General features: G+C 36.6%; 1 protein-coding gene across 10 annotated transcripts in view; it reads right to left on the reverse strand.

Moving 5' to 3' along the window:
* The window catches only part of C2CD5 (C2 calcium dependent domain containing 5), a 71,291-nt gene extending 45,482 nt beyond the window's left edge, over positions 1 to 25,809 (reverse strand). For 4 of the 10 annotated variants that reach the window (XM_068400651.1, XM_068400650.1, XM_068400659.1 and 1 more), the window contains exons 1-10: positions 25,707 to 25,809; positions 25,377 to 25,492; positions 21,250 to 21,336; positions 19,176 to 19,347; positions 16,821 to 16,916; positions 16,104 to 16,259; positions 13,458 to 13,656; positions 10,683 to 10,834; positions 7,590 to 7,784; positions 5,078 to 5,163 (exon numbers count right to left, since the gene is read on the reverse strand). In XM_068400651.1, the coding sequence (XP_068256752.1) occupies positions 5,078 to 5,163; positions 7,590 to 7,784; positions 10,683 to 10,834; positions 13,458 to 13,656; positions 16,104 to 16,259; positions 16,821 to 16,916; positions 19,176 to 19,347; positions 21,250 to 21,336; positions 25,377 to 25,466 (1,233 nt within the window). In that variant the 5' untranslated portion in view covers positions 25,467 to 25,492; positions 25,707 to 25,809. Of the gene's footprint in view, positions 1 to 5,077; positions 5,164 to 7,589; positions 7,785 to 10,682; positions 10,835 to 11,818; positions 11,944 to 13,457; positions 13,657 to 16,103; positions 16,260 to 16,820; positions 16,917 to 19,175; positions 19,348 to 21,249; positions 21,337 to 25,376; positions 25,493 to 25,706 lie in introns of those variants that run through there. The other 6 variants (XM_068400654.1, XM_068400652.1, XM_068400655.1 and 3 more) reach the window with 4 other exon arrangements.
* Positions 25,810 to 26,290: the final 481 nt, after the last annotated feature.

Raw genomic sequence — 26,290 nt, forward strand, 5'->3', positions numbered from 1 at the left:
TTCATAATAAAAATTAAGAATTATTAAGTTTCAGCAACTACTCAAAATGCCTCATACAAGAGGCAAAGTGGTAACACTAATTTTTCATGACACGTGACAAAATAAAAGTCATATTCAAAGGAGGTAAGCCTAGAACTGGAAGATTTTATTTTCTACAGAGACATTCTGTGGAATGTCTAATATACATGTGATAGTATACTTATGGGGGAAAGGCAATAGATCTATGTTCAGCAATTCTAAATGCATAAAGGCAAAAGAAGAAAAAAAAAGAAAAATCATGCAATCATGATTGGTTAGTCATGACGACTGCTTAAATGGAAAAAATAAATCATTTTATGAAAATGCAGTATAGATTCCCTTCTCACATTCTTGAAGCACTTGCAACAGTACAGTTCAACTGAGCTTCTACCTAAACAGTGCACATGCTGCAAATTAAATGAGGATCACTGTTCTTCCAGCAATACATGGCATGAAAAGTCCTCTTAAAACTAAAGTCCAATGTAGATTTAAAAATTAACACTTCAGAATTATCACCACCCTTGTTATTAGAATTCTTACAACCTTTAAAAGGTCCTATGAACTTCAAGTTTTCTGGGTTTTCGTTTGGCTTAGACATTCAAAACTGAGAGGCAAACTTTGAAATCAGCAACCATAGTATAAACAACCAGAAGAAAAAAACAAAAAACAAAAAAACCCCAAAAAACCCCAAACTAACAAACAAAAAAACCCCCACAAAACACCAAAACCTGCATTCATGCCTTATTATGTAATTAAAAAGCAGGAAGATTCCACCATAGGACTCTGCAAACCTGCTTGACTAATCTGTCTTCAGGAGCACCAATGGATCTCTAGAGAAGGCTACAGAAAAGATTCCCCCAGAAGGTTCTAACAGATCAAAGTGCTTCGCAGGTTATCAGAACAGCAGAAAGCTCTGACTACAACACAGTCTGAACTCCTTTTCTGTACAACTTTCATGCCGAAAAATCCGGAAAATAGAAAAACGTAACACTTTGTTAGAACCCTCTTTCACTGTGGCTCTGTAGTATCAACTGTTCAGTGATTCACAAGTATACTGACAGTACTTGTCCCTCTACAATTCTATGACACTCATTCTGCATAACTTATATTTAAATATGTAAATACACTTCCGCTCTGTCCCTTGAATAGTTATCCCACATTAATGACATCAAAAATAATTAGCTTTCCCAGAACTATAGAAATCAATAAAAAAAGTCTACTGCATATGCCACCTATATGAAATTCCATTAAGCTTACACCACATTCATATTTTATACATTCATATATACCCACATTGTGCTAAAGCAGCACGTAGTGAACAAAGTGAACGATACTCCATGCTCTAAAGCACAAGCAAATCCAATGCTTTTTAATCTATATAGGTTCAGAAATTACTTTGTTTTTTTGTTCATTTTCATAAGGCTGTGTACTACAAGTGATTTTAACACATTCAGACTTCCAGTTTGCCTGATTCCCTACACTACAAACCAGGAATAAAACTTTAAAAGTAATGACATGGTTTTATCTCAATCAATATATCAATACTTGCAAGTCTATATTACGATACATGCTAAAATTAGACCTATGTCCTATCAGTTAATTTCAGCCACAGACAAATCTGGATAACTGACTCACTGAACCATTCTGACATGCTCTTATTCCATTAATAATGTCTGACTTATGCAGGTGGAATTCCATCGCTTCCTATGATGGCTTTCCCCCCCCCCCCACCTTTTTTTTTTTTTAGGCTCATTTAGAGATGTTAGGGTTTTTGTTACTATGTTACTCAAATAAAAGTTCCAGCCTCAATTACATGTGGTAATCTGTAATGCTCCAAAATTATGACGCTATACTTATTGCATGGAAAAGAGAGATTCCATAAGAACCAGATGCAGTGTCCCCATATTGCAAATTTCCTCTATTACTGTAGTTTGCAAAGGACTATCTTTACATCAAGGCGATGCAAGCACAGAGTATTCCCATGTGTGAGAAAACACAATGATCTTAGTTTCCAAGCTACAACAGAAGATGGTCAATCATTTTACCAATACCAATTCACTATGCCATTTCACAGTCATTGACTGCATAGACCCTGAATTGTAGCAACTACATAGAGATTTTATAGTTGGCGTTTGGGGAAAGTTTGATAAGGTTACAATAAAATCGTCATAAATATTTGTTTAATACAATGTTTAAAAATGTTTGTGTGTACGCATACATGTATTGCTAGTATTCTTTTTTAACTACATTTCATACAAAGACACACAAAATAATGAAAAAGCACATGGAACAAGGCTACACGCACATATCATTTGGTGTTAGTGCCAGCTGAAGCAGTTCTCAGATTCCCTTCCAGCCATTCACTCATTCCCATCGTTGTACCACTCCCTCAAATAACGCTCATAATGCTCAGGTATGTTCATAGAGCTTTTGGGGCTGAACCAGAGTAGGGAACTGGTCCACATTTAAATACTGTTAATTTCCTGGCTGAATTATTTTTATTCTTAGCACATTTATTGTGCCATCTCACAAGGTGGCCAAACAATCTTACAGTTTTTCTTCAACTGAACCGAGGGGATGGGCTGGAGAGTAACAAGAAGTCGCTGGAAAGAAAAGTTGCTTAAGTCAGCATTTCAGCCAAAAGAATCACACAGAGAACTGCACTCTAACACAACAGTTATCTAGCAGTGCTCTTCAGAGATGAAGATCAACAGATCTCCATTTTGAAAAGGCAGCAGTAAAGATCTCTCAAGCACTTGCAGAATGCAAACGTGGAGGAATAAAACAGTGCTTCTCCAAGCTGAGGTCAACAGAGCTGCTAAGTACCATCAAGAGCAGTATTTGGCCATTTCTACAAAAACATAGGCTAATTTTTTATGAGTAAAGTAAGCTCAAATTTTCCCCACTGATAGAAATATAGCATATACTTTTATAGATAAAAATATACACAAAGATAACTGTGCTATAGCTACATGTGATATCAACAAGCATCCTGTGAACTGCTAAAAATATATTAATGTACAACATAACAGGTATGTGTTTTCCACAGCTGGTGTATTTTTGCAGAAGAAATCGAGTAATATTACCCTTCCAACAAAATCTGTTCTGGTCTGCAATTAGGGTTATTTAAGTAACACAATAAAAACACATTTGATTAAAAAAAAGCTGTGGAGATATCCAGTTAAATGAACTGGTTTTAATATGTCTTAGCATTACCATATATCCAAATAAACCGAACTGAGATTCAAAAGAACTTACTATGTGTCTAATACATGTGGAAATATATTATATATATTGAATTTATTTTTGTTTTCCCAAATAAGTGCTACCCTAACTAATCCAGACAAGTAACTAGAGTGCACTATTTATGTGTACAATATTAAAAACAGACAAAATAACTTAAGTTTTATTCATTCTAGTTAAATAACTGAACCTTAAGGTAACCATAAGAGGTAACCATAGCAAAAACACATCCAATATGAAATTTTCAGAAAGACACATGAATGTATTTATCAATTTATAGTCCGCATGCTTTGCTACATCATCATCAATAACAGACTCAACATGCTTCCATCCGATTTTACAGTATTTTTTTTCCCCACTAAATAATATACAGGCCTTATCAAAACAATGTGCAAATAATTCAAGCTCTATAAATACATTAAGTGCTCTTAATTTACATTTTAAATTGTTTTTTAAAAGCTTCCTAAGGAAATAACGGATAAGCCATAAAACGTCTGAAAAGCTAGCAAAAACAAAGGTAAACAGAGAAAAGGTTCTTTTTAAAGCATTTTTTTTCAAACTAAAACATTAAAAGCAAAAAGCCATGGATTTGTATTTAAAGAGAAATAAAAATTCTAACTGAAATGTATCAACATGCAAAATGCTAAACAAAAATATGCTGATCTGATAAATGCTCTTAAAAATAACAGAACAAATATAAAAAAAATCCTGCATAAACAAGATTACAAAGAAATCTGCAAAACCTCACAAAAAATAAAATCAAAATATTTCAAATAATTGTTTAGAAATCCTCAATACAAGAAAAAAGGTCTACAAAAAGAGTCACACAATGTTTTGGAACATACCCGCCTTCTACAGAACCTATGAGGCGATCCTCCCTTAGCAATGGGTAACACAAAAAATGAGAAGAGAATCATCCACTTACTCAAAATAGTAGCTACTCACTCATATTTCACAGATGTAGCTGATTTTGTTTTCAACAAACATATATGGTTCTATGTAAGTAATTCAGATACTGAGAAATTGTAATTAAACTAGAATTTATTTCTGAATATGAAAACATTCACATTTCTTCCTTCAAGACACCTCACTAATAACGTTTTGACAAAAGTAGTATATAATCTATTAAAAAAAGTTGCAAGGACTCATTACAAAATTTAAACAAAGAATTAAACCCACTATTGTTACTATACAGTCTATTCAGCATAACAGATGGCATTTTTAGTTCTGTAGAGGTTCTTCAAAAAGCTGTAAATCTATAAAGCCCTTTTATTGCTTGGGAAGTGGTTTAGGTTTGCTTAAGTTACTACTTTTTAAAGGCTACAGGCACACCAGTTCATGTAGTAGAACAAAGGCTGAATTATTCACCAACTCTATTTTTCAAAACTGAAGGTTTTTGCAACTATAAATGGGATTTTCACCTTATTTAAAGCTCTTCCAATGTTTCTGAATTTGGCTGCTGTAAAAACTTAGCTAAATACATGATGGTAAAGTATTAAACTTATACATGCATCAGTAACTTACAGGAACTACATAAGTAATTTTTGCTATAACTGTTTCTTACAACACCAACTGTAATCACTTGAGTGCTGTGCACATTACAGTTCTGTGCTCCACTTTTCTTAATGCTTTGGTAATATATTAAATTTAAATAATTTGTGTATAAAAGGTCTATTAAACGTTCAACATCTGCAATAAGTTGTCAGACCTAAAAATTACACATATTTTTAAACAGAAAGTAACAGGAAACATTTAACTTACTACAAGCTAAATTTTCACTTTAGTACCGCAGAAATATAAGTATAGAATGCCTTACCCTTTGTTCCAGAGCTGACTGAGTCTGTTGTCTTAAAAGAGTTTTAAATGGCCCCCCTTCTTTTCCAGCACTCCCACTGCCCATTCCTGAAGAGTACCAGTACAAATGACATTCAAAGAAACATATATTATAATTTGTAATCAAACTTTGATTTAAAAATATATAAAACAGTCATTGAAAACAGTTAAGTTATCCCCAGAATTTTCATTTTCAGAAAAAAATACTGAGCATCACAGTTTAACTGGGGTTGGGGGGGGCTGTTATGGGTTTGGTTTTCACATGACTAGCTATAGTTTTTTTAGCATTTGGACAAAATCCCTCTGATCTAATATATTTTTCTGCTGTCAGCCTGAATTTAAAAGAAATTCAACGTACAAAGACTTAAAGATCTGGGCTTGCAATTCTTTCCTGTGACATATAACTACTTTTTTTTTCTTGTTACTATTGGGAGTTTTGCCTATGATTTCAATATAGATTTACCTTCTCTGCTTTTCACAGGAAGTTTCTACACAATCAGATTTTCAGCCCTTATCAAAAAGGAGCTGCAAAGTCACCATTAATTCCACACTGTTGAATGGTGCCTCTCTGCCAGATTACTCTACAGCCAAGTATCTCTCTCTATGATCATTATCAGGTTTTTTTTAAAAAAAAGTAATAAAAATCTGGCCTTCTGAGAGTTTAACTAAATCACCTTTCCTAACCACTGGGAGGAGACAGTAAACATAATTACAGCAGTAGCTATATAATGCACAATTGGGACCAAAAAGAATGGTCTCAAAAAATTGCGAAGGCAATGCACATCCTTTGAGTTGAAATATAAACTCTGAAAAAAATTACCATTATTTTTATTTTCTTTAATATCTATGCAATGAAATATTCACTCATCTGATTCATTCAACTAAGCTAAGGATTCCTGCTCAGCATTTAAAACTGCCACACTTATTTTGATTACTGTATTTGCACACACATAACCTGCAGATTATCTGTAAATGAAAATAAAAAATAAACTCAAATTGTGCATAATACAGGTAATTTCTCTCTTTCCTTCTTTCATGTATTTTATTCCTACCCCTAACCCCCCAATACGGGAGCTTTTCTGAAGAGATGGAAAGTTTATCAGATACACAAATATTTTTGCCATTGATTATTCGTTATCAAGGAACTGTACTCTTAACTGAGTGTCGAGATGCAGGTTATATGCGTGACAGTAAGTTACTTGCTCTATGGTTAGAAATCACAAAAGTAAAAAATAGACACATACCAAGATTGTGTTTTTCCTAAAGCAAACACAATGCTGGTGAATCAGATTTTCTTGGTAATATTTCATGTCTAAAAACATACTATCATTGGTATTTCTTGTATCTAAACCCATCAGTACTGACTTGACAAAGCAAAAACAAACACCTAAGTTGTATAGGAAAGCACAGGATAAAGAACAAAAAAAAGTGTCAGGAGAAGGATGAAATACAAACACCACAGTGTAAACAGTTATGAATGAAGCCAAGATTTTCTTTTACAGAATTTATAACTAATTTAACATAACAATTCCTTGCTAGTTTCCTTTTTCTTCTAAGCAAGCATCTAATAAACATGAATGAGATTGTACATATACATTAAAGTGCAGTTATTTGTTTTAACCTAAGACCGGGAGACCTGGAAATAATACTGGACTTAATAGTGTATGTTAATTCATTCCTAACATTTTCAAAAATTACTAAGCCATCATTACCATATAATTATATATAAATATACTATATTTTTTAACAAATATTTTTAGCTGTTCTTGGATAAGGAAACAAAAATATTAGTATCTGTATAGTCCCATTAAACAAGATTAAATTGCTTTTATTATTTGGCATTGATTCTAAACATCATTGTCAGGGACTATACAATATTAAATACAGACAAACATAGCATAAATACTGACATGAAACAAACTCAAAAATACAAACTAATCAAAATAGTTTCTACAGAAAAAAGCAGTGATATCCACTATTTAATTTAAATGTATGAAAATAATGCATGTCAGTGAAATGGAAAAGGAGGCAGTACAAATAAAAATTTTGTACGAGCTTTGTTTGAAAGATTAATTTAAAGAGCAGAGTTGCTAGCCATCTGATAGCCATTATTTCAATAAATTATGAACGAATTAATGAGCAAGTGCTTGTTCCATGCAAAATATAGGAACAACAAGGTGAAGGGAATGAGGAGGATTAAAAAAAAGCAAATTATTTTAGTCCAATTACCAAAGGAAATTTTGCAAATGAAAAGGAGAAAGTTCTGTAGCATAAACTACATATGTTTCAAATCCTGGAAGAAGTTCTGAAGCCGTTTCAAGCTTCTGGAGCAGAGGTGAGAGATGGTCTGAATAGTCATGTAGCCAGCAGTTTTCAGAGGCTAACCGAACAAAAACAGAGGGTTACAGAAGGCTGTGTGTTAAATGCCCCCATATCAAATAACAACAACATTTTCTTAAAAGTCTGTTTAAAAGGCCATGATAGATTGATCCTACCAGAAGCAGCCAGAAGCAGCTCTTCAGTGAAAGAAACACTTTTCCTCAGAACAACTGGGCTGACATGGCTAGAGTGTAGAGGGTTAAGGCTAGACCCCGAGAGGAGGAGACAGGACTTTTTAAGATGAGGGGAATCACAAGACAGTGTAGGGGAGCTGGGAAACAGGAAAATCCTAGGTCCCTGTGGGGAAGGTGCTGTGGAGGAAAGTAATAGAGACAAAGAGATGTAGATTCAGAAGATGACTAAAGAAACAGACGGAAGAAATCAAAATGAAGCATTTTTTAATCCAAATGAACCAGCACTTATGGCTAAATTATTTCTCAACATACAAAGAAATGGAATGATGATACAGCTCCACAATGTGAATGAGAAGCATGTTCTCAAAAATCATGACCTGATTAACTTTAGTTTGAAATCAATTTTTTTAAAGCCATGGTACTCTAACATTTATTTTAAATTTTACACAAAATTTGATAACAAATAGTATAGAGTAAAGGCTAAATAAGTCTTCGCACACACTTAATATGATTGCTTTCATTATTTAGGTATAAAAAGTTATTTTCCAGAGAAGTCATGGATTTGTGTTATAATTTTGAGAGAATTTTGTAGAATTCTAAGCTCCCACAAAGAAAAGGAGTTTCCACCTTCTCAATTTCCTCCAAACATATACCATGTCACATCAAAATGTATTACCTGATTAAAATATGTCATGCTTTTTGTCACCTGATGTTCTGCTTGCAGTGGCATAAAATATATCACTATTCACAAAGGAAGTCTAACGTCAAACCACAACAAGCCTTCTCAGCACAGAACAATTTCCCCTCCTATTTAGACCAGATATGGACCAGAATGGATAACACAATCACAACTGTACTTTATAAAAGACATTAAGGTAATATTCTCCTGATTCAGAGCTAATGAAAACTAAATGCTTAAGCAGATCCAAGTTTCAATCTCCTCTATTTAGTTATTCATATTGTGAAATTGTGGTATCTGCACTCTTTTTCCACGTTAGTCTCCATCTCAACCGTGTGAATGCACTAGCTACCTGACTGAGAAATAAAGAGGAATATAATGTACTGCAGAAACATCTGAAAATACTTCACTTTTCACATCAGCCAATCTGAGTAATGGGTATTTCAAATTTGATAATGTTTAATGTGTCACAGGAGATGTTTTGGTTTTGTTTTTGGGTTTTTTTTATTATTTTTTTTAGTTTTGAACACTAACATCACCGACTTTCACACTGAAATACTCCAACTTAATAAGTCTTCGGAAATTACAACAGAGGTCTGAACATACACAGTGAACTGTTAAAAAAAACCATACTGAATTTAGTATGTTATGGAAGTATCTCCTGCACATCATCATATTTTTGGTAAAAGGTAAAACAAATGACTCCAGATATTGTCCTTTTAAGCTGTTAAGATTCAAAATCTAGTATGTAACACCAAGACATAGAATTTTCAAATGCAACCAGCAAATCCTCTTAAGACAAGTTTCAGTAGCAGAGTTAAAAGCTGCTAAAAAGACAGTGCTAGGAAGCAAAATTATGCCCATTGCTAAATTTAATACTAAAAAGATAGGTAGGAAAAAAATCTTTACATACTTGAAAAATGCCTAAAAATAAGAGGTACCAATTACACAATCTGTTTCAGTTCTGAATGAACTGACTAAAGACAAGAAGGCCCATCCACCTACGTAACATTGCCAGGAATGATGTAAGGTTGCTGCTCTAAAAACTTGACAAATTCACAGCGAATTGCCACCTTCATAAATTCAGAACATTTACATCTATAAAGATGACCATCTATGTTACATGTAAATCCTTTACATGACATGATCCTTACTATGGAAAATCTGACCAAAAGAAACAGGTTTTCAAATATTCAGTAAACCAAACACATAATTTGTGGTTCTCCTACGTAATAAGCATACAGTTATATTTGTGGGTCCTTTAAACAAGCGACCACCACCATAGGTTACCCACAAAACAGTCGTCATTTACATAAAAAGACCAAAAAAAAGATGTGCTTTTGTTTGTTTTTAAGAACAGGACAGAGAAGATAGTACTAAGAAAGACAGCTTCCTAATTGGGAACATTATTTAACAGATACCTAGGGAATAAACTCAGTAAAATATTTAATATAACTGCATTTGAATGCAACATTTAACTTATCTGCTTGGAAAAATTATTGGAAGGGGTGCTATCAAGTAAAGCTGAATCAACTACTTTAATATGCTTAAAAATTGTCTAGATTAGATGGAGACAAGAATGTTCTGAGCTTCAAACACCACAATTTAAAACACCATTTAAAAGGCAATCGAACTTTTATAAACAATTCTGCAAAATATTTTGCCCTACAGTAGCAAATTCAGGGCATCCATCTCACATAATGGAGAATAAACAGACAATAATTCTTTGAGTTGTGCTGACATTATTACTGACGTGATTCTAACCACAGACTGAAAAATAAGGAGGGAGGAAACAAGCTGAAGAAATTATGATAGACCAATGGAGAAAGAAAAATGCTTTTTGAAGATGGCTGGAGTATAATTTAAGTTACTTTCAAAATGAATACTGTGTATGTAAAGCCATTTCCATATACCAAGGAGAATAAGACAGCAGCTGCTGCATTTCTAGTATCACATTTGCAAAAAGAAGTTAAAAATCACACAGAAATGTATACAATATACTTAGAGCACAACACATTAGGCTTGAAGACTACATAGTTTTAGTAACATTGTCCTTAACATATTGTGGTGAGAAATGTACTCCCATGATTTGTAATATGAAATGGAGGAAATAAGAAAAAGGCATTTACTTAGGACTCCCTTAATGCTCTGAGATGTTTTATTTCAACTTGAACACAGTTGTGTTACAAATGTCATTTTGATGTTATCCATAATAGTGGAAATATAGGCAGGACTTAAATTTTCACCCTACAGAAATCCTTTCAAGCTTGAAGTGTGCTATCTGAAGTCTCCAATTTCCACATCATTTTGATAACTTAAATGCCAAAAAGCAAAAAGGGGTTGAACGAAAATATAAAAAGAGAAACACAAACAAAAAGTGGGTGGAAGTGCCTTACCAGTTTTGGGTGTCAAACTCAAATCTGTGTCAGAAGAAGAGGACTGTCGACTGTAGGACTTGGAAGGTGAAAAGGAATAGGTTTGGTTTTTCAGAGGGGTGGAGGGTCCTGATGAATGAGTATTGGGATTGGGATCTTCATTGAAGGGAATCCTGCCAGAAGAAGGTGGAAACATATTCAGTAATCCTGTGCCAAAGGACCTGGCTGACAGCAGCATGATCCAAACACCAGGATGGTACTGGGGCAGGGCCAGCAGCTATTCCTTAGGTGCAAGACTGGGGATGAGGCCAGAGGCAAAGAAATGCTGTTTTACCCATTCAGCATTCTACAGATAGATGCTGATAATCTACAATGACACAACTAAGCCAAATGAAAGGCATGAGATGTGACAAAAAAATTATATATATGCAAAAGAAAAAATTGAAAACAGTTTATGGCTTAAAAATCTGATCAAATACACAATGCTTTGAGTTAGTTTAATAAAGAAAAAATGATTTCAAATTATATTTGTGTTTATACATAGTCATACATTTATGTATATACACACATATGCATTTTAAGGAAAAAAAAAAAATGTTTCCTTATCCTATAGCATCAGCAGCATGCCACAGCTAAAAACAGAGCAAAGAGGAGAATCTTTATGGGAACAACTATATTGACAAACAGTTCACTTATGCACAGATTGACTTACCTGCTCTCTAAAACTCTCTCTTCCACAAATGGCACATACCCTTCCTATAACCATTTTAAAACCTAAACACCATATCTGAATTATGCTTGAAAGCAATTATGAACTCCAATCAAAACGTGATTTCCTCCCATGACTGTAAAATACTGAATGTTCCCCAGATAGCTCAACTTATTTTTACTTAATTTCTTAGTAAGTAAGCATGTCAAAAGAAATGAAGAGTGTGGCTTTGTGGAAGAGACTCCGATGCATTTTCAAGAAACTACTGCCTTTGTTTCAGCAGCTGTACAGAGAGTAGTTCTTCACTGACAACAGAAGGTGTCTCCATGAGAAAACGAGGGAGAAAAGACAGGTGGTACCTGCCTACACTGCCTGCCTGCCTGCCCTTTGCGACCACTGTGCCTGTGGCCTGCCTCTCCCCAGCTCTTGAGTCTGAGCAGTCTCGTACCAGTGTAGATGAGAGTGGGAACAGACACAGAGAAGTTCTGAGTAAGTCGTGAGCCAGTAGCAGTGTGAATTGGGCTGTTGTGAGTCGAGCGGCATCCATGGCTTGGCGGATGAACCAGCGGAGACCTGAGAGAATTTGCAGCCAAGGTGGAAGAAAAGAAAACAATACATACAAACAGGTTGCAAAGTTATGTTATAAATGATTTCAGGGAAGTTTAGCTAGAGGAGATAGCTCTTATTTTAAGCAGACTCTAAGAATTTAAATTCCTAGCATGCAAGAGTCCAGATGAAATAAAAAGAGAAAAAGGAACAGCTTAAGCACTAGCTTGTGGATGCGTAATTGATTCTTTGGCAACAGGGCATCAAGTTAGTAAAGCCAAGAATAAGAAGTATTAGTTGATTTTGCTGGCTTTGAGAAACATTCCCATTTTTTGGACTGAGAGACAATGATTCTGACAATATCCACCAGCACGCTGAACATGGATTATTTTAGGGGTGGAATTTCCACATTTTGCTCCAGACTGAAAGCTAATGATTTATTTATGAATGCTTTTTAAGTTGGCAGTTACCAGGTCCACCAGTTTGGTTTTTTTTTATTTTAAAATCACCACTGTTATTTTATGCTGCATTGTACACAGAAGCTCCTTTGATGGCAAATTTTTAAAATTAAGACAAGTTAAACAAGTTATGATTTGAAATAGAAACCAGTAATTCTGAGAAGTCAGAGCATACTGATGCCTTCATGACAAAAATGCCTAATTACTATTATGACACAACAGTTCAAGTTAATGAAAACAGCTAATTCAATTAATACCTCTGGAACCATAGCATAAGTAGTACACTTTTTGGTGTTGTTTTTCCCTTCCAGAAACTGGATCGCTCTACCAAACAGAAAATAACTCATTTATCTAAGCAACAAAGTAGTAACAATTTGAAGAAGATTGCAAGGATTTTTGCATTAATTTATATGCACATTAAAAAACTGCATTCAAACTGTGTTTGGTGCTGCAGTAGATATAACAAAGATCAAGAAATTCTACCTCTCATCATAAAAAGTTTTCTCTGCAAGTACACTGTTTAATTCTACCTGTTTTGCAATAGCACTACTTGTTTTGCAGCAGTAAAAAGCAAAGCACACAAGAAAAGACGAGACTACATCAGAGTCATTCTCTAAATCACTGACAGAACTGTCTGAATTCAAAATTTATCTTTTCTTATATGCTCAGCGTAAAAGCTCAAACCTGATTGTACTGCACTTGGAAAATCTTGAACAGAAGGTATATCATAAGAAGCCCTCACAAAAATGTTTATTGTACAAACACAGAATCAAGGCAGAACTAATTATTAGTTACGAAATTGGTGGATCACGACACAAGGAAACGTAATACCATTGCTATAAATTCAAAGAAGTCATATTGAGTAAGGATTACCACTCCAGCTTCTAAAGAAATAACATAAGCAATCCAATCTAAAACATTTCAAAATTGTGGAATATAAACTGAGTTGAAGACAAATAAAACTACAGAAGAAAAACAAATTCTGGGGAAAACAAGAAATCACACCGGTTATGTAAAACTGAATGAGTATGAAAAGAAGAGAGATGAAACTTGTTTCCCTACAAACTATTAATTCATACTTACTCCTTCATTTCTTTGGATGGGGAGTTACATGCAGGTAAAAATGCTGATGTGTTACTTAATTTATCCAACGTGCAGGCTGTTCCTATGGCTCGCACTACTAGTCCAGACTCTCCTTCCAAATCAAAACACTGCAAATAACCAACAACAGCATTTCCTCTCATTTCAAGCACCTTCAAGCCAATCTTCCTTTGCAATTCACCTACAAAACAAAAGGTGAAGAGCTCATAATTGCAGTGAACTTTCCCTATTCTCTTTTGTGGTCTTTGGCCTCGGCTTCTGGAACTGCCAACCAAGTCAGTAAAACAGGTAATAGATCCAATCTTACATAATTATGCCAAGCAGCTGGTCACAATCTCTGCCTCCTACAACATAGTGTGATATTCATGATTGTCACAGCTTTTTTCCTTTTTTCTCCAAATCTATTCTGATCACCAAAACAAAGTGCTATTTCAGAAATGTTTTTCCCATTTTTTATTTTCGTTAGTTTCTCCCTTTTTTACTTATTTAGAGAGAAAGAGAGAGTCAAGATGTGTGCTGGAAGACGGATAAGTTTCTAAATACTCCTTCATACAGTTCAGAACAATGGAACACCTTTGAAATTCATGTGGACAGGCATCAATAATTTTTTTATTTACAAACTTATTTAAGCATATTTCAACCTAATTCATACTTTTTGCTCTTTTTAAATTAATAGTGCTTAATACGGCAGCCTCATCTACAAAATGTAACACCAAATAAACAAAACATGACACCAAATATGCCATTTTCTCACTGCAAACGAAAGACTGCCACTTCTCCTCTATTAGCTGCACACAAAGACTTAAAGACTGTAACTATAAGACAATGGTCTGCCACAGATGCTTACTTAGCAGGATGTTAAAGAAAAAAAAAAAAAAAGTTAATCGATCTATGTAGCTAGATAGCCTTAGTAATACTAGGTAGAAAATATCATCTATCTTGTGATGAAAATGAGATTTCCAAAATCCGCTGTTAACAAACTGAAAAAGCGTCACTGTCACAGAGGATAGCCTAACAGTCCCAATGTCAATGATGCTCAGAAATCAAGTGGAATAAAATGATCACTACTGCTTTCTAGAAGCTTGGTTTTAAAATTACCAGAACAGGTTCCTATTGTAAACTTCCTCACAGAGGCTGAAATTATGCCTGTACTGGTCCTGAAAAATCTCTAAGATTGAGGTAGAGTATGAAAGTTTCTAGCTGAGTGAAAATTGCTACGGATTCCATTCAAGCCAAGGTTGAGACTGAATTCATTTTTACATATACAATACATAATATGACAGAGATTTATAAACAGCCTGGGTCATTCTCAGAAGTCACAGATCTCTTCAGGATTCTTTAGATGTGGCCACCAGTAACAATGATTGCAATGTGAAGCACTATATCACACAACATGAAACAGTATTGCTATGAGGTCTTTTCGCTTTTTTCCTCTTAACCACCACTGTGAATAAAAATATTAATAAAATCTAGCAGAGTACTTCCACATGTGCTGCTTTATCCACTTTCACTATTTATACAAGGCAAGAGATACGCAAACGTTAATTCCGTAAACTGACATACCAGGGGAGCTATATTAAACACCTCATAAAAAGTGAATACGTCAGTTATGACAATATTGTTTTTTCACATTTTTCCTCAAAACGTGCTGACTCTCCTAGTGAAGATACTGAGTAACATCTCCATGATATCTTTTATGTTGCCCCCCCCTTACTAAAGATCTCCATATATACTTGCAAAAGCCAACTCACTTTTTCTTTTAGTATCTTCCTTAAAACACAGCTGTATCTACAAGAAACCTGACAACATTAAGAGCCCATTAGAGAACTGAAACCGCCGCCTATCATTCTAGTGGCTATTTTTCATCATTTCTTTGTATTCCTTACACTTTCAATATTGTTCACCTCTATCGACTGTCTCTTGTCTTAGTGTGCAAGTACTCCAGAGTAGGAGCGTTTTGTTCTGTTCTATTGGCATTGCAACAGGAGGATCTTGGTTCAAAATTGCTCGCCATAACCATCAGTAATAAAAAAAAAATATCTGTGAAGATACTTGATACTGTGGAGAATCAACTGACTGTAATCACCAGTCTCTCCAGGAATTGCAAGTATGTCCTGCAGAATCAATGCAAGGCAATACAGAAGTATGCTTGAGAAACAATAAACCAACCTTGACTTCGAAAAGATGGGATGAGTAAGGTAAGTATTAATACACACTGTATCTGAGATGGTGTATATTTGTTCACATACTTTCAAGTAGTTCAAACAGGGTGGAGTAGTTCGTTATTTTAATTGTTTGATTCAAAATTCTAGTAATACTCCTCATATGGGTTAAGAACATATTCAAGAAAGTTCCACAGGTTTCTTTGACCTTGCTAAAAATAACAAACAAATTAGACAGCAGCATGGCCTCAACAAGAAGGAAAAAAAAAAAAAAAAAAAAAAGTCAGCCATACTGGCCACCAGTTAGGACAGTAGAACCTTCGGAAACAGAAGACACTGTGAACTGAAAAAATAAACATAATTAATACCAACAATCATATACAATCTTGTCTTAAGCAAGTCACTTATTTATATGGTGAATATTTTTAAAAGCAGTGATAACCATTACAGCCTACATGTTTAATACCTGACATGAGTGAAATAAGTCTTTGTCTAGCCTCATTTGATGCCCTTGGTGTACGAATTCGGTCTATCCACTGGTATTCTGGGTCTTCATTAACTACAAGTTCTTCCACAAATCCATGAATTATTACTGCTCTGTAACACTTAGGAATAGATGTAGCTGTTAAAAAAATATATATACAAAAGATGTAAGGCATGAGTCTATGAGCCAAGAATTCCAAGAAAAACAAAATTACACATTAAAAGTGATGTCAACAATTCCGGAAAGTAATTCACACGATTTTCTGTTAAAATGTGGACATAACCAACCCGTTTTGTTCTGAGAGACCCTGGAACACTGATAACTGTCCAGTGTTTCAGTTACAACATGTATCATTATGAAACCTTTTCACTTTGTGCCTCTTTAAGAGGATACGCACCCAAAAATAACACAATGTGCATATGCACATGCACTGAAATGCAAGTTAAGAAAGATAAGGGGGAAAAAAATCACTTATTTACATTGTTTTGAAATATGAACAGTAAAAATTTATTACGGAAAAAAAAAAAAAAGAAACACAACCTAAACCATTTTCTGCATTTGCTACTGGCTTCAATGTAATCTCCACTGGGCTTATGCAATGAGCTGGTAAGAAGGGAAACTGACAGAATAGGTAAAGAAAGAAAAGAAGAGGGGGGGAAAAAAGTTTTCTGTTCAAATAAACTTTTTTCCTCTACTTACTGCAAAAAAACTTGACTCCACAGGATGACTGCCTAAATCTGTTTAAATCATTGAAGAGATCTACTTTCACCACCACATTGATCTCCCCACGTATACCTATCAATAAAAAACATGAAAAATGAGAAGCTGTATCAGAAATGAATACAAAACTAGCCCTATTAATTATTTCCTATTATTAGTAATTAACGCATTACCTATTACCAATGAGTTAGTTTTTCCACAAAGAATGTACTATAACCCTGCTAGAACCACTCGGTTTAGCTGGCAGCTCAAGTGTCAGTTCTAGCCTGAGCCATAGGAGCAGGAAGACATTTCCTTGCCTCTCAGGTCTGCTGCAGATGCCATCTCAGTTTCTAGTTCTGCCCAGCCTTTGAGGCTGAAGCTATGCAAGCAACAGTCCTCAAACACCTGCTGCACCAAACAGGAATTTTGAAGAAAGATGCGATGGGGAAAAGAGAAGCCATCAGCCTCCCGATACTGCAATGGCCTCTGCTGCAGCGTGCAAGTGCTCTCTCTGCTCCTTTGCCCTGTACCATCAATGCAGGAAGGGCATAAAATCAGTATCTAAGTTCTGTGACTGTCCCAGGATATATTTAGCACAAGAGGTCGGAAGGCCTAACATTGAGTATAGATGCCTTGAAACTGGTGTCCTGTCCACATCAAAAAGCTCTGACCAACACCAAAAAGCTTTTACATTTTCTCCCTCAAAGGGTTTCAAAATCACAGTAAAACTACTCTCAAGTTCAATCCAATGAGAATATCTATGGTTCTTTCTAGAACCACAAAGCGGCACAGTAAATGTCTGTAAAATACTTTGACTATGAGAAGAAATATATAAAAAATAAGGTATTATAGACTTTTTAGATAAAGCTTAATTTTGGCCACAATTAAACCTTAATAATAATGGAATATTTCCTCAACACACAGACATTATTTTTTGATTTTTCTACTTTCCTATTCTGAGCTTTTTTCTTTTTTTTCCGCATCCAGCAACAAAATCATTTCACATACTATAAGTTCTGACATATTTAGGAGTAACTTTCTTGATGAGTCTGAACTCTAGTGTCTTCAGAAGACTTTATCACATAAGTATATGACACTGGAACAAAAGCATTAGATTCATAGATTGACTCTGACATTACTGCAATAAAGTCACCTAGATCTATCTTCCAAAATGCCAAAAGAAGCCTTCCATTACTATAATAGGAAGTGCCTCAGGTTCATATATTTTCACAAATAATCATGCTGAGGTGCAAAAAAAAATTCTTAATAGAAATTTATAAACATTATATTGATTATTTTTTTAAGGAAGCATCAATTACTGTTTGCCAAGGATCAAGATAATTAGAATCTACTGGTATGAGCATGAAAATGTAAGAATTCTAATTTTACTTAGATAGAAAAAGAGCTGTGAAATACTAATAGATCTAGAAAAATATAGAGGAATCTAATTCTCTGTGACATACAAGTTGTATACATATTGAGACAAGCGTTCACCTAATTTAACTGCAAAAGAAAATATACGATAGGAAAATGCGAATTGAATAAAAGGATAAGAAAAATACATGCAATATTTCTCAAAAAAACCTCTTCAATATAACTGTTTTAAATGTAAAAAAATACTTTGCATCAGTTATGATGATCATCTAGTAAACACCATTATTTATTTCCCAACAATGATTTATAATTAGCTTTTAACATAGTTAGGTCATTTAATTCACACTTGATAATGAACAAGGGTTGTAATGACAACCACATAGATGTTTTGCAATAAGGTATTCAAGCAGCAAGCTAATTGCTGTAAACCGACCTTGACTTTCTGGGACAAAAGCTGTGCTTCATTAAAACCAAAGGCAAAAATATCATTAACTTCATTTTCTTATATTTTCAAGATATTCTGATGAAATCTACCTAGCACTGAGAGTACTTTCTGCAGGGAAAAGGAATTTCATCCTGTACTTTATGTTGAAGATATGTCACATCCTGTCCCTCCATCACCCCAAGCAACTTCAGCAAAAGTATATTCTTTTAGTAAACACATAGTAATTGGAAAAGTACGTTTGGGTCTTTTTTTTTAACCTGAATTTTGCAGTAACTATTTTAAATACCATGTGAAGATTTTTTCCACTTGTCACAAGTTCTGTGGAAGGCGTTCTGCCAAGCACTAGTCTGAACTACCATGCCAGAAATTTTCTCATGCCAGAAATAAGGAAAAAATCACCAGAGAAGTAGCTTTCCAGCTCCCAAGGCTAAAAGTATTACAGATTTCTGAAGACAGTTTACAGAAATGAAGATTGTAAGAAGCAGGTTACATCTCAAACAACATTGTTTTACTTTTAAATTAGCAAATCTTACCATGAATGGTATCATAAATTGGAAACCATCCCGAAATAACTGTAGCTGCTTCACTATAGAGCAAAGGATCAATATCTATGTACACTTTGCCAATAGCATCATTAGCACTGTAGGTATCATGATCAAGAACTGTGATCTGGAGCGGCTCATCTTGTAGCTCTTCATCATCTACCTACAAACAAACATTCACATGGAATCTGAGTATTTAAAAAAAATGCAGGGAAACACTGCTGAAAAACAAATGCAAAGAAGAGGAGAGTTAGTTATGTACAGCGACCTGACACAGATAAATCTGTAATTTCGATTTCCTCTTTCTAAACAACACATTCACTTATTTTTATTCTACCCTTCACAGACTGGTGAGATCCTGGAACCAGAGTTATCACTGGGAGAAAAACAGAAAAGCAAGATTACAGTGATTACACATTTTAAAATTCCACAGGGCTTGTTTTAAGTCACATTCCCTCGACTGTCTACCCATCTCCATAATACATATTTTTCACAAAAAAAATGAAAATTTAAGACAAAGTATCTCAGAAGACTCTGAAGTTATGATTATTGGTGCTCTCACCCTTCCAAACTGGTCAGGGGCTTATAAGAAGACAAGACATTTTATACAACCTGCCGTAAAAATTCAGTAATTTCAGACATGCGCTTTCCTAAATAAATGCAATAATGCAACTGCAGATACCTCAGCTATTTTTTAGGACATACAAAGACAGACATTCTACAACTTTTTGTGTTGAACATCACAAACTGAGAATCAGGTTTGCTAAATGTAGTAAGATGACTCATGTAAGTGTTTGCAGAATTATAACATGTAGTGTTGCAAAAAGATCAAACTACACACACACGCACACACTTACGATGTCTTAAGCAGTTAGTGTTTTTCCACTCTTTGAAATGTGGAATTCTTTTTTTTTTTTTTTTCCTCAATGTTGCTGTTTGGCTCTTTTCTTTCCCAAATCCATTTTTCCATGCAAAGATAGAATTTTGAGACTTCTGTTATTGTCAAAAAAACCTCTTTCTGTATGAACAGTTAACCTTCCACACAGATCAGCTCTTTCCCCTCCCCCAAAAAAACGACCCCAGGAACTGCAAGATAAAAAAATGAAAACTGATTTAATTTCAACAGCACATTACTACTTTCTTAATCAACATGGATTGCTGATTAAGAGATGCTCTTAATCAAGCACTCTGTGTTGATTAATAATCTGCCTAACCTTACTATTTTATATTTGCTTTAAAATATTTCTAACATTACCAGCTATTACATCACTCATTACATGTACACATATTTACAACCACACCTATACTGTGATATTATCTTAGAACACTATAAACGAACCAGTACTATATATTCAAATGTTTTAACAATTAATTTATTCTAAATAACATTACATAATATTTTTTTAAGTAATAAAAAAATGCAGCAAGGAAAAAAAGAAAGAATATGTGAACACTTGTTCAGGGCATAATGTCAAAGGACATCAACAAATTAGATCCTGGAAAGCAACAAGCAATTACAGGAAAATGCTGAGTGCCCTCATTATTACATAAGGAAATCAGAAAAAAGTGTCTGATAATTGTTGTCCAAGCTCTTTATTTTTTAATTTTCTCATAGGAATTCTCCATTTTCTTCTTTGTCAAAAGCATTATTTTTGCAACCCAAAGTAACATTTCAAATATCAGTTAACTTTCCTTACTCAAAATTACACCTTTAAAAAATACAAGCCTACCCATACTGATATCTGAAAGCCTAATCCATAATGATGTTTTCCCCCATTTTTCACCTCTGTCTTGTCTTTTTTTTTCCAGTATTACCCAGGCTAACATTTGAGTTGGACCCAATCTGACAAGCTTTTAGCTTTACCGTCCTAAAAAGCCAATGAAACACCTTTAGCAAACAAGGTCTAACTGTAGATAGGTTTGCTCAAAAGGCTTCATGTGTATTTAAACAGAAATACACTTCACTCCTCAAAACTGATTTTCTGCCTGAAGTGAAATTATTTCATTATGGCCATCTAAACCAGAGTGTCCATATAGATAAAAGAAAACTCTTAAAAATACTTACTTCAAATTTGAACCACTCAGAATTCCACTGAGGATTAAGTGATTTGGGATATACATCTGTCTTAAATGTTGTATTTCCAAATTTTACCTAAAAATACAAGCATTCAATTATTAATAATAAATATGAATATAGAAACTCATTAAATGTACACATGCAAATGATTTCAAATACATATTTCAATAACATCAACAAATCCTTTTCTTTTCAGTAAGAGTGGCTTTTTTAATCGAGTCACATAGATCAGTAAGTAACTTTCCATGTATCAACAACGCTTCCAATATATCTCTTTCGCCCACTATTAAAATTGTTTCTTTTCCTCCTCAATTACTTGAGAGGTAAAAATATCACTTATATTGGCTATTCAAAGTCACTTGGTATACTCCCTTTGCCTTCTGTTTAGAAATACTGTAAGCAAAAGTATTCTATCTAAATATTGATATTTATGTCCTATTACTGTTCTCTCTAGGGTTTGTAAATCAGCTTTATTGACAACTTACAAAAGAAATATAGAAATAAAATGGTAAGATTGGTAAATTTATATGTTAAATTTAAAAAAATCTCCCCAAATACACACCACAAAATAACTGAAACCATCTCCATTAACTGCAATCTTGATATGCTGGACACGAATCAGTAAATTCAGAGCAGCAAGGGGGAAGCACGTTATGAGTTTCTATTCCTTTCTTAAAATATAAACAATTCCAGAAAGCATATAGGCAAAAAAGTTAGACGAACTACATATCTATACACATACCTCTCCATATATCCCTGTAAGTCCAGCTATTGAAGTTTAAATATTCTCCATACTTCTACTGAATAATGCACCTTCAACCACATAGTAGCCTATTTCAGGGATCTCCATTTGGTCTCCACAGGAGTCTATTTCAGGATGACTCCATTTGTGGGTTTGGTTTGGTTTGGTTTTTTTTTAAAAAAAAAGGTGAAACTGAATTTCTGTAATGCTCCATACATCAAGAAACCATGCTACACAATGCAAGAGCCTTTATTTCACCGCAGCCTTCATTCCAAACCATTTCCAAACACTTGTAGTTCTCTGAATATTGCCTCAAAATAATTAGTACTTCAACTCATGCCAAGTACCTGATTGTACTTACAATTGCCCAAAGTTATGTTTTTGAATTCATTCAAGCTTCTTAAGAAAATAATGAGCGTGTTGATATAAAAGAAATGCTGCAAAGACAGTTGTGGATTTTGAATGCCGTTCTCTTTTTAAAAGTCTAAACGGATTCTGGAGACTAAACTTAGGCTTAGCTTTTGAAAACCGTATAGCAATGTTTAAAATACTTTTGCTCAAGAAAGTATTAAATAAACACTTTAGACGTTTCAGTAATATGATTACTCTGCATAGGTGCATATCCCAGCTCTAAAGAGATTCTGCACTTGCTTAAGAACACACAGTTAATTTAAAAAGCCTAAAGCACTGCAGAACTGGCCTATGAGTTCACACTGAGAGCTGTATATATAACTGTACACACCTCAGTCAACAGAACTCTGTAGAGCATTTGTGACCAAGGAAACAAACAAAAAGGTGGGGCTCCCTATTCGAGTCAATGAACAGTAATGCTTTTTGAAAATATGTTACTTCAAAGTCAGCTTTAAAGTTGAGTGGTACGAAAATACAGGACTAAGCAACCTCCGTGTAAAAAAATCGTCTAGCTATCAAAAGGTGGATGCAGCCTATGTGTGTACAGAAAGCTAACAGCACTGACACTTAGAGTGTGTATTCATCACACAAAGCAGTACAATGAAGTGATACTGACGCTAGTTTTAACTGAGCTGCCTTATACACCAGAAGGTGCCAAGACGCAACAGCCCAGAGCTCCACCCAACCTATTTTTACATGTTATCTAGGGAGTAAATTAGTTCCCTTGGAGCCCCAGGCAGCTATAACTGAAATTCTCCAGTAGTCAAGCTAGTTCTTTAAAACTAGTAGAGGTCATCAAGCCCTACACTGCTGTCTGCTGTACAAGTTTAGAAGCACAATTACAGAAGAAATTGTGCCGATTTCCTCCAGATCACACATGCTGGTGAAGTCCAAGTTATGCATAACCTCAGCCAAGTAAGAGCTCTAAAGTCTTTTCTTATTTTCTTTTCTAATTCTAGATTTATACTAGAAAAATTAACAAGGAAATTGAAGGCTAGTAATCAACTAGTACCTTAACATTACTTCACCTCTTCATTTTTGTTTAAGTGAAAATGTTTTGTAAAGGTTTTCACAACCTTACATAGAAAAATAAAACAATAGTTTCAAGCTCAATTTATTTTGACATAAATCTCACGTGCTGCCTTACCTGCTTCACATGTGGAAAGGGTAGTTCCCACAATCTTTCTAAGTAACAGTCCTAAAAGCAAGGCCCCATCTACACATTTCCTGATCCTTATTTGTGCCAAGACATTCACAAAACTGCACATTAACCCAGGTAAGCAAATAGATCCTTCTGACAAATTTTATTTTCCTTTTCTGCTAAGCTCGCCTTTAACCAGATGAATTCCCAAATCTATTCTGCTACACAGCCACTCAGACAGTGGGGCTGGCACACATGGAGCAGGGTTGGGAACAAGTTCACCAACAGGAGAGGAGAGCTGTTTCTCCTCAAGGCAGCACAAAAACAGGCCAAATGAAACTCATCAGAAAGCTGTATTTCCTATTTCTGTTTTCCTTATCTCCCAGTAGCAGGCATCAGAGCTGTTGGAGGCTGCCTATTAATCAAATTTAAAATTACAAAAGAAGTGTTTATAAATTAAAAACCGACTGATGAAACATCTGAAACCAAACACTGAAATATTAAGTTAAATGACTGTCATTCATATAATAAAATAGAACTGTGTACTATTTCAGCTCCATTGAAAAGCATGAGAAACACATTTTCACTTTATTACCAATTTATTACAACACGCTTAGTGCCTAATGCCAACCAAATTTTTAACCACCAAACCAAATCAGGACTTAAATACCCAAAATCTATTTTGATATTAATATTATCAGATTTTTCTATTTATACAGTTCTAGAAAGACATTCTGTCTTCCTACCTTAATTCCAGTATTGCACCAACCTCAATTACTATTTGTGGTACAAGCATGCAGTTACATAGCATTCCATTTCAAACAACTCCGCTTTTTCTGAGAGTATGATTTCTGAATCTATGGAATGTTACTGAAATGTTTTAAGTTATTCACACTGGAAATATTGAGTCATAAAAGAAAAGGATCACGTCAACTTATTTTACAATCCCTTCCCGAGAAACGCCCTATATATTGCCTGTTAACTACGTGATTGTAAAGAAGGTTAAGGTTAGATACTTTTGGTGCAATAAAGTGATTTAAACATGCAAACAATATTTAATATTTGTCCAATAAAAATCGTCTTCAAAAATATTTTCCGATTTCAAATACTTTAAATAGAAATATGAATATTGGCCTTAAAAGTAAAGCCTGTACAACCAATCTGAAATTCATACATTCAGCTTAACTTAAACCGACTTAAACACGCTTTTACTACTTCTCCATCCTGCTTACAACACATCTACCGAATCCTGAAATGGATCCCCTTCGGGTGCCGTATCAACAAGAGCCGTTCATTAACAACCCTCAGCCAAGAGAGGCTGAAAAAGAGCAGAGTATTTCTAAAACGCTATACACATTCTGCCTGGCTGTCAACTAAAAATCACGCTCAAGGGTAAACCCGAAACTGCTTTTAAAAAATCCCGGCGGACACGGGCTCATTTCGGTAGCCCGCCTGTGGGCCGTGCTCGCCCCCGGCCCTGGCCGGCGCTGGCCACCCTCCCGCCAACAGAACAGCTCTCGCACGGAACGCGCCCCACGGCGGGACCGCTGAGGGGAGCCGCGGCCGGCAGCGACCCAGGCAGCGCTCCGCGGCAGCGTACGTGACCGCGGCGGCACCTGTCACCGCAGCGCGGCCGCGGTAAGTGCCCCCCTGCCCGCGCCTGCGTGCCCCCCCACCCGCCCGGGGGCGAGGCGGCGGGGCCTAGCAGGTGCCCCAGCCGCGCGGGGCCGGCGGCAGGTGCGCGGGCCCAAAACGCGAGCCAGCGGGGCCGCCCTCCTCGCCCCCCGCCCCAGGGCTCAGAGCCCCTCCCCTCCCACAAACCTCCACAAAGGCGTCGGTCAGGTCACTGGCGCGGTCCATCACCGGCAAATGGCGCCCCGCCACGATTTTGACCTTCAGCTTCCCCGGCATCGTCCTCCGCCGCCGCCTGCCCCCGGCTGCAGGGAGAAAACAACAGCGCGTGCCCCATGCAGCGGCACCGCACAGGGGCGGGGGTGCGGGCAGCGGTGGGGGAGAGGGCGCGCATGCGCCACGGCGAGCAACGGGCTGCTGCTGCCTGCCTATGCCCGGCGCCGCAACGGCCGCGGGGCGCGCGCGCCGTGACGCCACGCGGCGGGGAGGAGACGGTAGTTGGGCGCATGCTCTACTTACTGGGTCTGCACGGCAAGCGGCCGACAAAGCGGGCGCAGGGAGCAGGGACGGGAACGGGCAGCCCTCCGCCCTCTCCCGCTGGTGACAAGGCCCCCTGCCGGTATCGCCCCGCCCCTACGCCAAGATGGCGCCGCGGGCACGGGGAACCCACTTGAAGTCAATCGCCGACTCCTCGATAGGTTCCGCGCTAGCGCTGCGGCGGCGCTTCCAAGGGAAGTCAGGGTGCTTGAGCGCCGAGTCATCGATACCTGGGACTGCGGCGCCGGCCGCGGGTGGCCCGGGGCAGCGGTGGGACGGGACAGGCCTGGCCGAGGCCGCTTCCAGCCCCCTCGCAGCTGGGCCGGAGCCGTGCCGCGCCTCTTCCCGCATCCAGCCTTGTGTCTGCGGGGCCTGGAGCCGGGTGTCGCCCTAGGCTTGCCCAGCCCTCGGGCTGGAGTGCTCAGCGTCCCTGGGCGCCGCGGAGGCCGTGCCCCGGGGGCTGCCGGCCGGCCGGCGCGGCCCGCTGGGAGAGCCCTGCCAGCGGCCCCCATGGCGCGGGCCTGCTCTGCCTCTAGCCTTCCCCGAGGAAGGAGTTTATCCAGTCT

Source organism: Nyctibius grandis, chromosome 5 (assembly GCF_013368605.1).
Source record: "Nyctibius grandis isolate bNycGra1 chromosome 5, bNycGra1.pri, whole genome shotgun sequence".
NCBI lineage: Eukaryota > Metazoa > Chordata > Aves > Nyctibiiformes > Nyctibiidae > Nyctibius > Nyctibius grandis.